Source organism: Taudactylus pleione, unplaced genomic scaffold, assembly GCF_031769625.1.
Source record: "Taudactylus pleione unplaced genomic scaffold, aTauple2 ptg000671l, whole genome shotgun sequence".
Lineage (NCBI taxonomy): Eukaryota > Metazoa > Chordata > Amphibia > Anura > Myobatrachidae > Taudactylus > Taudactylus pleione.
In genome coordinates, this window is record NW_028285073.1 from 5985478 (window position 1) to 5998762 (window position 13285).

The following is a 13285-nucleotide window of genomic DNA, read 5'->3' on the forward strand; positions in this document are numbered from 1 at the left end:
GTCTTCAGTTCCTGCTTGTTCTTGGGGCATTTTCCCTTCAGTTTTGTCTTCATCAAGTGAAATGCATGCTAAATCGGATTCAGGTCAGGGGATTGACTTGGCCATTGCATAACATTCCACTTTTTAGCCTTAAAAAACTCTTTGGTTGCTTTTGCAGTATGCTTCGGGTCATTGTACATCTGCACTGTGAAGCACCGTCCAATGAGTTATGAAGCATTTGACTGAATATGAGCATATAATATTGCCCGAAACACTTCAGAATTCATTCTGCTGCTTTTGTCAGCAGTCACATCATCAATAAATACAAGGGAACCAGTTCCATTGGTAGCCATACATGCCCACGCCATGACACTACCACCACCATGCTTCACTGATGAGATGGTATGTTTTGGATCATGAGCAGTTTCTTTCCTTCTCCATACTCTTCTCTTCCCATCACTCTGGTACAAGTTGATCTTTGTCTCATCTGTCCATAGGATGTTGTTCCAGAACTGTAATGGCTTTTTTAGATTTTGTTTGGCAAACTCTAATCTGGTCTTCTTGTTTTTGAGGCTCACCAATGGTTTACATCTTGTGGTGAACCCTCTATATTCACTCTTGTGAAGTTTTCTCTTGATTGTCGACTTTGACACATATACACCTACCTCCTGGAGAGTGTTCTTGATTTGGCCAACTGTTGTGAAGGGGTTTTTCTTCACCAGGGAAATAATTCTTCTGTCATCCACCACAGTTGTTTTCCGTGGTCTTCCGGGTCTTTTGGTGTTGCTGAGCTCTCCGGTGCGTTCTTTCTTTCGAAGAATGTTCCAAACAGTTGATTTGGCCACACCTAATGTTTTTGCTATCTCTCTGATGAGTTTGTTTTGATTTTTCAGCCTAATGATGGCTTGCTTCTCTGATAGTGACAGCTCTTTGGATCTAATATTGAGAGTCTCACAGCAACTGATTCCAAATGCAAATGTCACACCTAGAATCAACTCCAGACCTTTTACCTGCTTAATTGATAGTGAAATAACGAGGGAATAGCCCACACCTGTCCATGAAATAGCTTTTGAGTTGATAGTCCCATTACTTTTGGCCCCTTAAAAAGTGGGAGGCACATATAGAAACCGTTGTAATTCCTACACCGGTCACCTGATTTGGATGTAATTACCCTCAAATTAAATCTGAAAGTCTGCAGTTAAAGCACATCTTGTTTGTTTCATTTCAAAGCCATTGTGGTGGTGAATAGAGGCCAAAATATGAAAATTCAGTCAATGTCCCAATATTTATGCACCTGACTGTGTACTGTATATATATATATATATATATATATATATATTTGTTTGTATATATCAGTATATACACTCACACACGCATGTTATGTATCATTACTGCGTTCACATCCATCCACCAGAGTGTATCTTTTGATGCATCTTAAGCTGGGTACACACTACACACTATACCACCTATCGTATGATACATCATTCTGGTGCAGATCGGAATGATATATAGTAAACATCATATAGTGTGTACACCCAATCTGTCCTTCCTGGCTGTTATTCAGTGCATTGTCCCACCTGCTGTCCTGCACGGCAGATGGGATGATACAATGAATGGCGCTGTTCTGTTACATGCAGGATGTATGAATACATCGTGCTGACGTACACCGATGCATGGGGCTCGCGATGTATTGTTACAACGGTCACCACATCGCTGGGTTGCACCATCGTATGTACTCTACAGCCTGTATTATAATATACACATGTAAAGCTGCATCTGTAAGTAACACTTGGCCCCGCATCTTGTGGTCACCAAGGACAAGGCACATGACGTTCTAGATCTGTTTTATTTTCTACAGGCAGCTAAATTCCTCCAGCTCTACATTTCTTATTCTCAAATCTCCGCCTGCCTATTACTTCATTATAGACAAGGGCAAAAGACAAAGGAGCTAAAATGTCTGCCCACTAGATAAATAGGTTCATCGAAATAATAGGTTCCCTAAAATAATAAAGAAAATGAAAGTAATATTCTGACTAGGAATATAATGTACAATCGGGTAGGAAATGGCGTGTTTGCTGTTTATCTCCGCTACTGTGACTAACTTTGTGTCAAAGATTGTATTTTATTTTGTCAACTGAAGGCTATTAGTGTCAGTCTTTGTCAGTGTGTAATCTCTATTTCATGGAGCTGAGTGGCAGGTATTATCAGTGTGACAGCTGACAAATGGGCTTTTGTGATGAATACGTGACTGATACTGCTGTATATCACAGCCTTCCTATACGGCTCGTTACAGAGGAACTGGCTGATTTCTGACATAACCATTTAACATACATTTTCCTAATTAGGTTTCTTACGCTACTGAATATTACATTGCTCAAGATTGTCAAACCTTTCTGTCATTGATACCTTGAAAGGTTTCCTTTCTGCAATATACACTTAGATGGGTCATTTAATAAAAGATGAAATGGCAAAATGATGCAAACTGCTCATATATGGTGGTGAGTCACTAAGAACATTTGGGGCCAAATGTAATAGGGTGAGAGTTTAGAGAATGTGAGAGTTTAGCAATAAACACAGACACTTTTGAAACTCGGCCAATTATTATTATTAACAGTTTGTTATATAATCCCTTGCACTTTACAATTGGAACATTAAAAGAAAAAAACAGGGTAATGACAGACAGATATATAAGTAGGAAGGCCCTGCATGCAAGCTTACAATCTATAGGGAAATAGGCATTGATACACAAGAATAGGTGTTATATATTGCATTTTGGTCCGGCCAGAATGCAGAGTTTCTTGGTGGGCAGCATGATCCAGTCACACATCGGCCAAATGTCAGGATGATGTGAAAGAAAGACAATGTGTGAGGTTATGTGTGGACTGTGAAAGGGGATGTAATTAGACATGGAAGCTATGAAGGTTATGTGGGTGGTTCCAGAATCTGATAAGCTTGCCTGAAGAGGTGAGTTTTCAGGGAACGCTTGAAGGATTGGAGACTAGATGTAAGTCTTATTGTGCATGCTAAGGCATTCCATAGAGTGGGTGCCATTGTAATAGAGTCCGAGAACAGGCAAACTCACATGTTTTTAGACTCAAAACCTCTCACGATTAACTGTTTTCCCATTCTGAAAATACAACTCGACCAATGTATTAATGTCAGAGTTTACTGCTAAACACTCACATTTTCTAAACTCTCACTCTATTACATTTGTCCCTTTATCTTTTTTGTTCAATACATTTTATACATATTAATGCACAGATATCTCTTGCAAAAGGCTAATTAGCGCTGAAGACCGCATTCCCCATAATTGTCAATGTGGACTAGGGCCTGACATCTGTGTGCCAAACTCCATAGCGTAGCTTTTTTCTGAGTTTTGGCCCCATTGGTTAATACCATCCTCAGATGGCGTTTACCGCTTTTTGCCTGTGGAAGCGTTCTCGCAGGATAGGGATCTTACAATCCCTCTCCTGCAGCCTCCGATAACTGGCGCTGTGCGCATTTATAGTGACAGAAAATTAGGAGGAGTCTTTCAAAAATGCGAAAGACTCCTCTGATGTGTCCGGGATAAATCTCGCAGGGACAGCGACTCTCGCTATCGCTATATCTGTCCCTGCCAGTTAGTTTTAGTAAATACAGTAGCTGAGATTACTTTAAAACTGAACAAGTCCATCACAATACACACTCATAATAATTGCGGCACTGCCCACAAACCATACTTGCCTACACTCTCGGAATGGCTGGGAAGCTCACGAATCTCAGGTGCTGTTCTCAGCCGCCCAAGAGAGCATTCCAGGCACCCAGAGGCTGCAATGTGCACCACCGTGTCCATCCAGCACCACCCACTTTCCGAGTAAAGTGGGCGGTTTGGATGGCTGATGACGCAATTCGCGCTGAATAACGTCACTGTAGCAACGCCCCCCAACTATATAGTGCAAGCAATCTCAGCATTGTAAATCAGGGGGCGTGGATACAATGACACATTCATGCCATCACACGCCTATGCACCTCCTGCTGTGCCAACCTAGCTGCCCCCCCTCCCAGAAAGTTGGCAACTAAGCCACAAACCACGTTTTAGTGTAAAAATAAAGCTGTCTAGTATTTGTGGGCTACATGCAGCAGCAACAGCAGCAGCAGCCAGTATTTACCCTAATTGCTCCTCTTGCATTGCTACATGGTTTGTACCATGGTAGAAAGGGGATGTAGTTATGAGACCGGCAGCTGCATAGGAACACAGGAATCCCGGCAAGGGAGATAACATAGGAATTTAAATACCGATGCCCCAATGCTGACAGGTAGCCGGACCGATCGTCCTCAGCCGGGGATGGGGGGTTAGGTTTAGGGGGTGTTTTATTCTTACAGAGGAAACGGGAAAGCAGTAAAAATGGCTAATAAAGTTACTGAACCAGGATAACAATACAGCTCCAGGCCTCCACATAAAAATAGTCCCGACATCAAGGCAGCATGACTAGTCACCAGCTATCCACATGGTATTAGAAGTAATAATCTATATTCCTCTAACACTTTTATGTAGTTAGGAAGATAGTGGGGCTGATAACCTAGGGATGTACACACCCACATGGCACTGGCCACACCCACATAGCACAGGTCTCAGCTACTCTGCTTCTCATAATAGTCCCTTGAACATTTTCAGCTTCAGACCTTTGTGGCCCTTATTCCGGCTCTGCATGTCAGAGCAGCTCTGTTTATTACATATATCGTTTAGCCGTTGCACACTGCATGCTGACATATTTCGGTAAAACCTTACTCTTCCATCTCATGTAACTCATGTTACATCCGACTATTTTTTACATTGGAATTTAGACAAAAACACACAGTACCATTACCGTCAATATTATTTATTTCAATTACTGTACAGTATATTTGGAATGTACCACTTTTCAAATGTATGGACAAGTACTGGGGTCCTTGATGCTAAGTTGAATGTATGTCTGGGTGCGGAGCATACAGAATCTTGCATGTCTTTGCACTGTGCACAGGCCCGCCGAGAGCCGCGGAGGGCCTGAGTAAAGGGAGCGTGGCCTAATTGCGGGAGGCGTGGCCACGCCCCCTTCAAGATAAAAAACAACAAGTTTTGCAGCGCCGCGAAGCGCTGGCGAGGGGAGCGCTCTGAGCCCCCTCAGCCTGGCGCATAACCAGTGGGGGGTGCAATCAGCTTGATCGCTCCCACCACAGGCATAGCAGCCGTGAGCAGTCTCTCAGTGCAGCTCAGCACACGGTATGCAGTCGGGAAGCCGGCAGACCTAATCCCGACAACCGGCTTCCCGACTGTCACATCCCAGCAAGGGTCTAAAGACCGCGGGGGGGGAGGGTTAGGTTTGGGGTTCCTGGGGGGACTTAGGGTGAGGCACCCCCTGGCAAGGTTAGGTTTAGACTAGGGGTAGGGGGGTTACAGTGGCGTAACTATAAATTTTGCTCCCCCATGCCAAAAAAGTTTCAGACGCCCCCCCCCACCCAAAAAACAAACACACCCAAAGACGACGTTTAAGCTGTGCGGTTTCATGTTCATTATACAGTTATGTGCCTTACACATTACGACACACCAAGTAGTGCCACTTATAACACATTATGCCACACCGGAATGCCCCAATAACACATTATGCCACACCATAATACCCCTTACAACACATTATGCCACACAGCAATGCACCTTACACATGCCACACAGTAATGCCCTTATAACAAATTATGCCATGCCGTAATGCATCTATTTCACATTATGCCATACAGTAATGCCCCTTATACATTATTCCCCTTATAACACATAATGCCACACAGTAATGCCCCTAATAGCACATTGTGCACACAGTAATGTCCATTACACTTTATGCCACACAATAATGCCCATTACATCCCACCCTGACAGATCTACTTCATCAACCCTCCTCTCCGCTCCTGCCAGTCTGTCACCTCAGCTCAAGACAGGTTGCACAGTTTTTATGTCCATGTAGAACCAGATTATTGGGAACATAGTTTATAACCTATTAAATTAGTGCCCCTTATACAGTGCCCCCTGTAGTTGTGCCCCATATGCAATGCCCCCTGTAATAGTGCCCCTTATGCAATACCCCCTGTAGTAGTACCCATTATCCAGGGCCCCCTGTAGTTGTGCCCATAGGCAGTGCCCTCTGTAGCTGTTCCCCTGTAGTTGTGCCCCTTCAAGTATTACCCCTGTAGTTGTGCCCCTTCAAGTAGTGCCCCTGTAGTTGTGCCCCTTCAAGTAGTGCCCCCTGTAATTGTGCCCATTCAAGTAGTGCCCCCTGTAATTGTGCCCCTTCAAGTATGGTCCCTGTAATTGTGCCCTTCAAGTAGTGCCCCTGTAGCTCTGCCCCTTCAAGTAGTGTCCCTGTAGTTGTGCCCCTCAAGTAGTGCCCACTGTAGTTGTGCCCCTTATACAGTGCCCCCTGTAGCTGTGTCCCTTAAAGTAATGCCATTTGTAGCTGTGCCCCTTCGATTATTGCCCCTTCAAGTAGTGCCTCAGTAGTTGTGCCCCTTCAAGTAGTGCCCACTGCCCCCTGTAGTTGTGCCCCTTCAATTAGTGCGCCCTGTAGTTGTTCCCCCCCTACTTACCTGACTCCGTGCAGGCTGCAGCTGTCATCCGGGCTGTCTCTCCTGACTCCCGCACTGACTGGATCAATTGATCCAGCAGACGCGGCCGCTCAGGTTCCTCACTGCGCGGGTGATGTCATGACGTCACCCGCGCAATGCATTACTGGGAACTCTGGCCTCTGAAGTGATCGGAGGCTTCCTTAGCCTCCGATCACTTCAGAGGCCAGCGCTCACAGTTGCAGTGGCATAACCACTGCCCCCGGCGCCCCCAAGCTACCCGGTGCCTCCAAGCCACCGCAGGGGCTGCGGGGGCAGTAGTTACGCCACTGGGGGGTTATCATTAGGCACCACCCTGGGGGACTTAGGTTTAGGCGGCGGGGAAGGGGGGGTAAGCGTTAGGCACTTAGAGGGGGGATTAGGGTTAGGCATTGGGGGGGAAGGCTAGGGTTAGGCACCCCTAAGGGAGGGTTAGGGGGTAGAAATAGGTTAGTATATACTTACCTTAGGACGATCAGTATTTCCTCCTCTGCCAGGATGCCGCTGTCGGGATTCCCACCGCCGGGCATGGGTCCGGCAGTAACTCTTACAGATTCCCAGCACACAGCAGCGTGTGCTGTGAAGAAAGAGAGGGGGGAGCGGTTTACGGGCCCCTCCAGTAATTTGTATTCCCCCCCTCTCGGCGCCACTGACTGTGCATGTGCCAAAACTGAGCCTACACAAGTTCGGGTGATGAGCATTTCAGTCACACCTGTACTTATGACTGCAGAGGGGTAAGTGGGCTGTAATGGGGTGTTCTCATGTAGGCAATTTCAATGAGGATGTTTGACGTGACCACAAGGGGATATAGTTGAAATGCCGGCTGTTGGGATGCTGGCACTCAGAATCCAGGTGCCGGCATCTCGATGGTCTGCAGTGGGGTAAGGGGGTTAGGGTTAGGCACTGGGGGAGGAAGGTTAGGGTAAGCCACTAGAGAGGAGAGGGTTAGGTGTCGGTATCCTAACTCTGTCGTGATGCCGGCGTTGGGATTCTAACTGTCAAGGTCCCGAGTGTCGGCATCCTGTACCCAACCTAACCACAAGCTATGCAGAGTTTGCTAAATACACCTGTTTCCTGGACCATGTTTTACACCTACAGATGTAGCCAGCCTCATCGTTGCATGCATCGCTGCAAAGTGCAGCAATCGCCAGGCTGCGACCACTCGCAGACGGTGATTACCCCATTGAAGTCTATGGTGTGCATGTGCCACAGACCCTGGCACGCTAGTCGCGCCATCCAAGCCACGATTCGCTCGCATGGCGACATAGACGAGCATGGCTACATCTCTTATTATAGGACTGGTACAAGTATGCACTGGCATGATGACTAGCAGCAAACCAAGCGTGCCGATGGGGTGGGGAGTGAACAGCGAGATGTGTACAAATCTGCATACAGGTGACTGTACACATCCAATTTCAGTCCCACTCAGCATCAGGGCCTGCATCTTCTATTTGAAGATTTATGTATATTTAATGTACTTGCTGCTGCTACTTTAAAATGTAATAAATTCTATCAAACACAAAAATGTTACATAAATGGGAACATTAAAGTCCACAAACTGCCATAAAGTAGCACAATATTTACAAACATTCCTGCAAGATGTTATTTATGGACATGTGTCTGAGCTTAATTGGGTCTCTTTGTCTTGTGTGGAGTGTGATAACAGTAATAAGGCAGAATGTGATTTTGCACAACTGTCAGGTCTACGATACATAAACTTGTTGTTAAAAACATGTGAGATGAAATAACTGTGATTTTTATTTACAGAGAATATGAAGTGTCAGATAATGTAACTGCTGCATAATGTTTCCTTGCAAGTTCCATTCAGGTTAAGATAAGCCTATGGTGACTTTGGGGCTCATTCTGAGTTGCGCATATATAAATTTGCTTAGTGTAAAACTGCATACACACGTAAAGATTTTCTGTCCAACCATCCAACTAGTTGATTGGTTGGAATGAAAATCTGGTAAGGTATGAACGCAAATGACAATCAGCAATTTGCTCCCAAACGCTGGAAAATGGACAAAAACTGTTGTTTGAGCAAATTGTTTAGATCAAACATTTAACAAACTTGTCTGACGACGATTTTCATCTATTTTCTGGCATTTAGGAGCAAATAGCTGATCATCAGTTACTCCCATTCCTTACCAGATTTTCATTCCAACCAATCAACTAGTTGAATGGTTGGACAGAAAATCTTTACGTGTGTATGCATCTTCAGATTCATACATTTTAATTGCACACGCAAAATAGTACATGTTGACATTTGTATGGAGATATGAAACTTCTGCCACCTTATGCTTGGAAATAAACCTGGTACATACAGCTGTAGACCTGGACGCATCTTGAGATGCCTCCAGCTTTAGCGTAACTATACTAAGTTTATGTGCGTCTGCTTAAAGCTTATTTTTTCACGCATATGACTCAGCATGAGCCCATTGGTCTTTGTATAGTTGCAAAATGCTGCTTCTAAAAAGAACCGTCAAACAAGAACAAAGTAGTTCCCTGTGTGTTTAGGCCTTACACTCTTATAAAAATAATGCTGACAATATTTTTTGTTACATGATTTGTCCTGCATTTTTTTTTCTATTACTTTCTTCCTCTGTTGTCCCTTATTTCTTTCATGTCCTTGTTACTGCCTTGTAGCAATTTCTTACCTTCCTGCCCTTTCCCCTTCTCCTAACAACTGTCCCTTACTCCTCCACCTCTCTGTCTCACTCTCTGGTGCTCTGATCTGCAGAGTTCTGGTCAAACGGACCAATATGTCCAGTATGCTGAGCTGGACACTTCTGCCCTGGCGTCACCTCCCGCCACTGGGAGCTCCATCCACGCCAGCGGAGACCCTGTCGAATATGCAACTATCCAGCCTCACTTACGCTAAAGCATGCAACCTAGGCCTTTTCCCTCAGCCTGGCCTCAAGGTACTCTGCTCCCACTGCTCCTTATCAATCAGTATTGATCAGCACATCACTGTGATGCCACATCTCCCCTACCCATTCCCAGATATGCTCCCTTCCTTCTGGTTATGTCCTGCATGATCCATCCTACATGCATGTGTCCTTGTTAGCATGTCACCACCAGCATTTCAGTCACTTTTATTAAGTCTCCTGATAGATCATTAGTGGCATTTGTGTAATCATTTCTTATCATGAAAGTAGATGTTTTTCAAGCATTTGGAAGAACATTTTCATTGTCATTGGATTGAAAGAGATCACAGGATTGATTTAAAAATGTTGCTATAATGCCTATTTTGTACCTAATGGTAGTTGAAAACATCAATTCACATGGTGAAGTTTGCAAAGGTAAGTTTGCAAGAGGAGGAGAACAGCCTTATATAGTTCTTTTCACAACTTCCATCAAGGGCATTATAGGGGCATTATAGGGGCCTGCAAGATCAGTGGGAAGAGGGCAGTTGGCAATACAAGTATAAGCCCACTGACCAATACTAGTATAGACTTTGGGTCAGTGGATCATCCTATTTTACCGTGCTTGTCCCTAGGATCCGTTGTGCCACTTGAGGCAGCAGCAATGATGTGTGATTAGATGGTTTTTACTGAAAATCAAACACACCCGAACTTTGGGGTTCCAAGTCGTATCGAGTTCCGGCTTGGATCACTTTTGGGGTTCCAAGTAGAACTGGATCCCGCCTTGCGTCTGCTGTAAGTTCGGAACTTTGATTTGAAAAAAGGAAACTTGAGTTTTCGCTTACATGTAAACAGTCTAAATTACATGATTTTAGCTGCTTTTATCAATTCCAAAGAAATGCAAAACCAAGACAGAAAAGAACAAAACAAGGTGGTTTTGCCAAAACAGAAGCTGAAGACAACAAGCTCACTTAGGTCCATGCAGTGAGAATGTAGCAAAATGTACAAAATGTTGCGGCCTCCCAGAATTTTGAAAACCTGGGGCAATCATGTGTCACTTACTGTAGCCCCTTAAAAGCAATGCTGCCCTTTCATTGTTACAGACAGGGGCATTTCTAGAGAGGAGGGGACCCGTGTGCAGTCTCCGACACTGGCCCCCTCCTCTCCGCCCGGCGGCCGGCAGCACACTGAGCTGTGTGCGGCCCGCCCTGGAGTTATAGACTCTGGGCACTAGAGTGTGCCCAGAGTCTATAATGAATTCACAGGTCACCGGGAAAATGGCCACGGCGCCCATTTTCCCTGTACTGCACATGCACAAACGACGGGAAAATGGCTGCCGCGGCTGTTTTCCAGTCGTTTTACAGCGTCGCACCCCTACCCCGACGTGGGACTCCGGAGAGGTAAGTAATATTATGGGTGCAGGGTGTGCGGTGCGGGACCCCCTGCACCCAGGGGCCCGTGTTCCCCGCACACCCTGCACCCATTATAGATACGCCCCTGGTTACAGAGTATGTATATGAACTTATTACCAGTTGTTGATTGGCGTGCTCTGGGAGTATGTATTATGAGAAACAGGGGAATCTTGCCTATAAATCATAATTGGTGAACATTTGTTACAATTTTCTAACCTTAACTAGAACAAAAATACATAATCTAGTTCTGGTCTAAAATTTTCCTGTACACAAATATTCCTACATGCCACTAAGGGCTATATGTAAGAAGCTTCGGCTTTTGTGAGGTGACACTTCTTGGTGGGTTGGAGCTTAAAATTTAAAGCGGCACTCACATTCAGTGTAAAGAATGCCGGACTTTACAGTGAATGCAAGTGCCGCTTTAAATTTTCCTCTCCATCCGCTTCGTGAATATAGCCTTATATATTCCTATCATATAAGTATGTTAGACAGTTGTGAGCTATTTTTATTTTCAAGCAGTTTTCCTTTTTTTTTTTTTTATAACATTTTTTCAAAGCAACCTGCTTTATATATTATGTGCCAGTGTATAATTAAAGTGTTATTAGTAAAAATATAAGCACTTGCTGTAATTACATTGATGAGTCCTTTCTCGCAGCCTATAAGTGGAGATGGAGAGGTTTTTTCTCACTTCAGGGAAAAAAAACATTAATTGTATGGAACTTGACTGGTTGTGTAGGTACAGGAAACAATCTCATGTCTATATACTCCATTATACTTTGAACTGATGGTATCACTCAGATTAAGGGGTCTATTTACTAAGCAGTGTTAGGAGACAGAGTGAAAAGTGATAAGAAAGTGATAAGGTGCCAGCCAATCAGCTCCCAACTGTCATCACACATGCTGTGTCTTTGATAAATGACAGTTGGGAGCTGATTGGCTGGCACCTTATCACTTTTCACTCTGTCTCCTAACACTGCTTAGTAAATAGACCCCTTAATCTGAGTGATACCATCAGTTCAATTTACTAAGCAGTGTTAGGAGACAGAGTGAAAAGTGATAAGGTGCCAGCCAATCAGCTCCCAACTGTCATTTTTCAAACACAGCCTATGAGATGACAGTTGGGAGCTGATTGGCTGGCACCTTATCACTTTCTTATCAATTTTCACTCACTAACACTGCTTAGTAAGTAGACCCCTTTATATTTTCTCTTTTGCTAACAGAAGATGGTGCTCCTGACAAGGGAATGACACTGCATTCTACTTCCTTACTTTCCCCAAATGTGCAGGAGACTCCAGGATATTGGGGAGTAGACAAACCTCCCACATACCATCTACTTATACTGTGAAGTGGGCGTCTCCATGATGTTAGGTTTCACTGTGAATTGTGCCCTGGTAGACCGGCTCCTCCTGCAAATTGCAGTAGGCTGTGGTGAGGCACAGTTGCCCCTGAGATCTCCCCTGCAGGATCTCCTGAAGGGAGACAGAGCCAGAACTATGCAGAGCACCTAAAGCTGAGAAGGAATGACCATGACAATATATTGCTGTGCAGACATGTAGCTTTTGGCACCGAACAATACATAATGTAGTGCAGAGTCATGCTTACTCTTGCAGAATGCCCGAAAAACTCAGACACTGGGGAAAGCAGGTCACCCTCTGGCATCCTGCTCACTTCCTTGTGGAATGAGGGCGTGCCTATAAAATTCTTAGCAAATCACATCATCATGAGCCATAGGGGGTGTGGCCACGATGATGTGATGTTCCCTGGCACTGGTCACTTGTGAGACACAAAGAGTAGGTATGGGAGAAGCGCTATTGTGCAATTATGATCAGTGGCGTAAGTTCATCCCAGGCGCCTGGGGGCAAGTTATAATTTGGTGCTCCCCTTTCGTCACAGCCACTGACACTAATGTAGCATTTCGCATGCAGATACACCCGCAGTTGCACACAGAATATAGGCATGCCGCATATCAGAAGCTGCTTGTGAGTCCTATTCACATCGCTGTGCAAATAAGACACATTTGAAGGGGAAAATTGCACAAAAAGATGCACGGCTCTACAGAGTCACTCTGCGCTCCCACGTATTGTGTCCCACGGATGATAGATGTATGTGGACACATCTGTATGCATTAGTCACAGATAAGATAGTGACCTGTATGGTGCAATTAGCATGAGGCTCAGAGTCCTCCTGATGGACGCAAAAAAGACACCTGATGTGGGGTGGGGAGCCCTCCTGATACCCCTGATGGAGGGAAAAACCACCTGATGTGGGGTGAGGAGCCCTCCTGATACCCCTGATAGAGGGGAAAACCACCTGATGTGGGATGAGGAGCCCTCCTGATACCCCAGATAGAGGGGAAAACCATCTGATGTGGGGTGGGGAGCCCTCCTGATACCCCTGATAGAGGGGAAAACCACCTGATGTGGG

At 45.0% G+C, this 13285-nt stretch overlaps 1 protein-coding gene across 4 annotated transcripts in view; it reads left to right on the forward strand.

The window, feature by feature from the left end:
• The window catches only part of NECTIN1 (nectin cell adhesion molecule 1), a 239712-nt gene that overhangs the window by 214095 nt on the left and 12332 nt on the right, over positions 1-13285 (forward strand). For 2 of the 4 annotated variants that reach the window (XM_088455813.1, XM_088455816.1), the window contains exon 9: positions 9326-9506. The exons of the other annotated variants lie outside the window; for them this stretch is intronic. In XM_088455813.1, coding sequence (XP_088311939.1) covers positions 9326-9506 — 181 coding nt within the window. The remainder of the gene's footprint in view (positions 1-9325; positions 9507-13285) is intronic. 4 annotated transcript variants of the gene reach the window in all.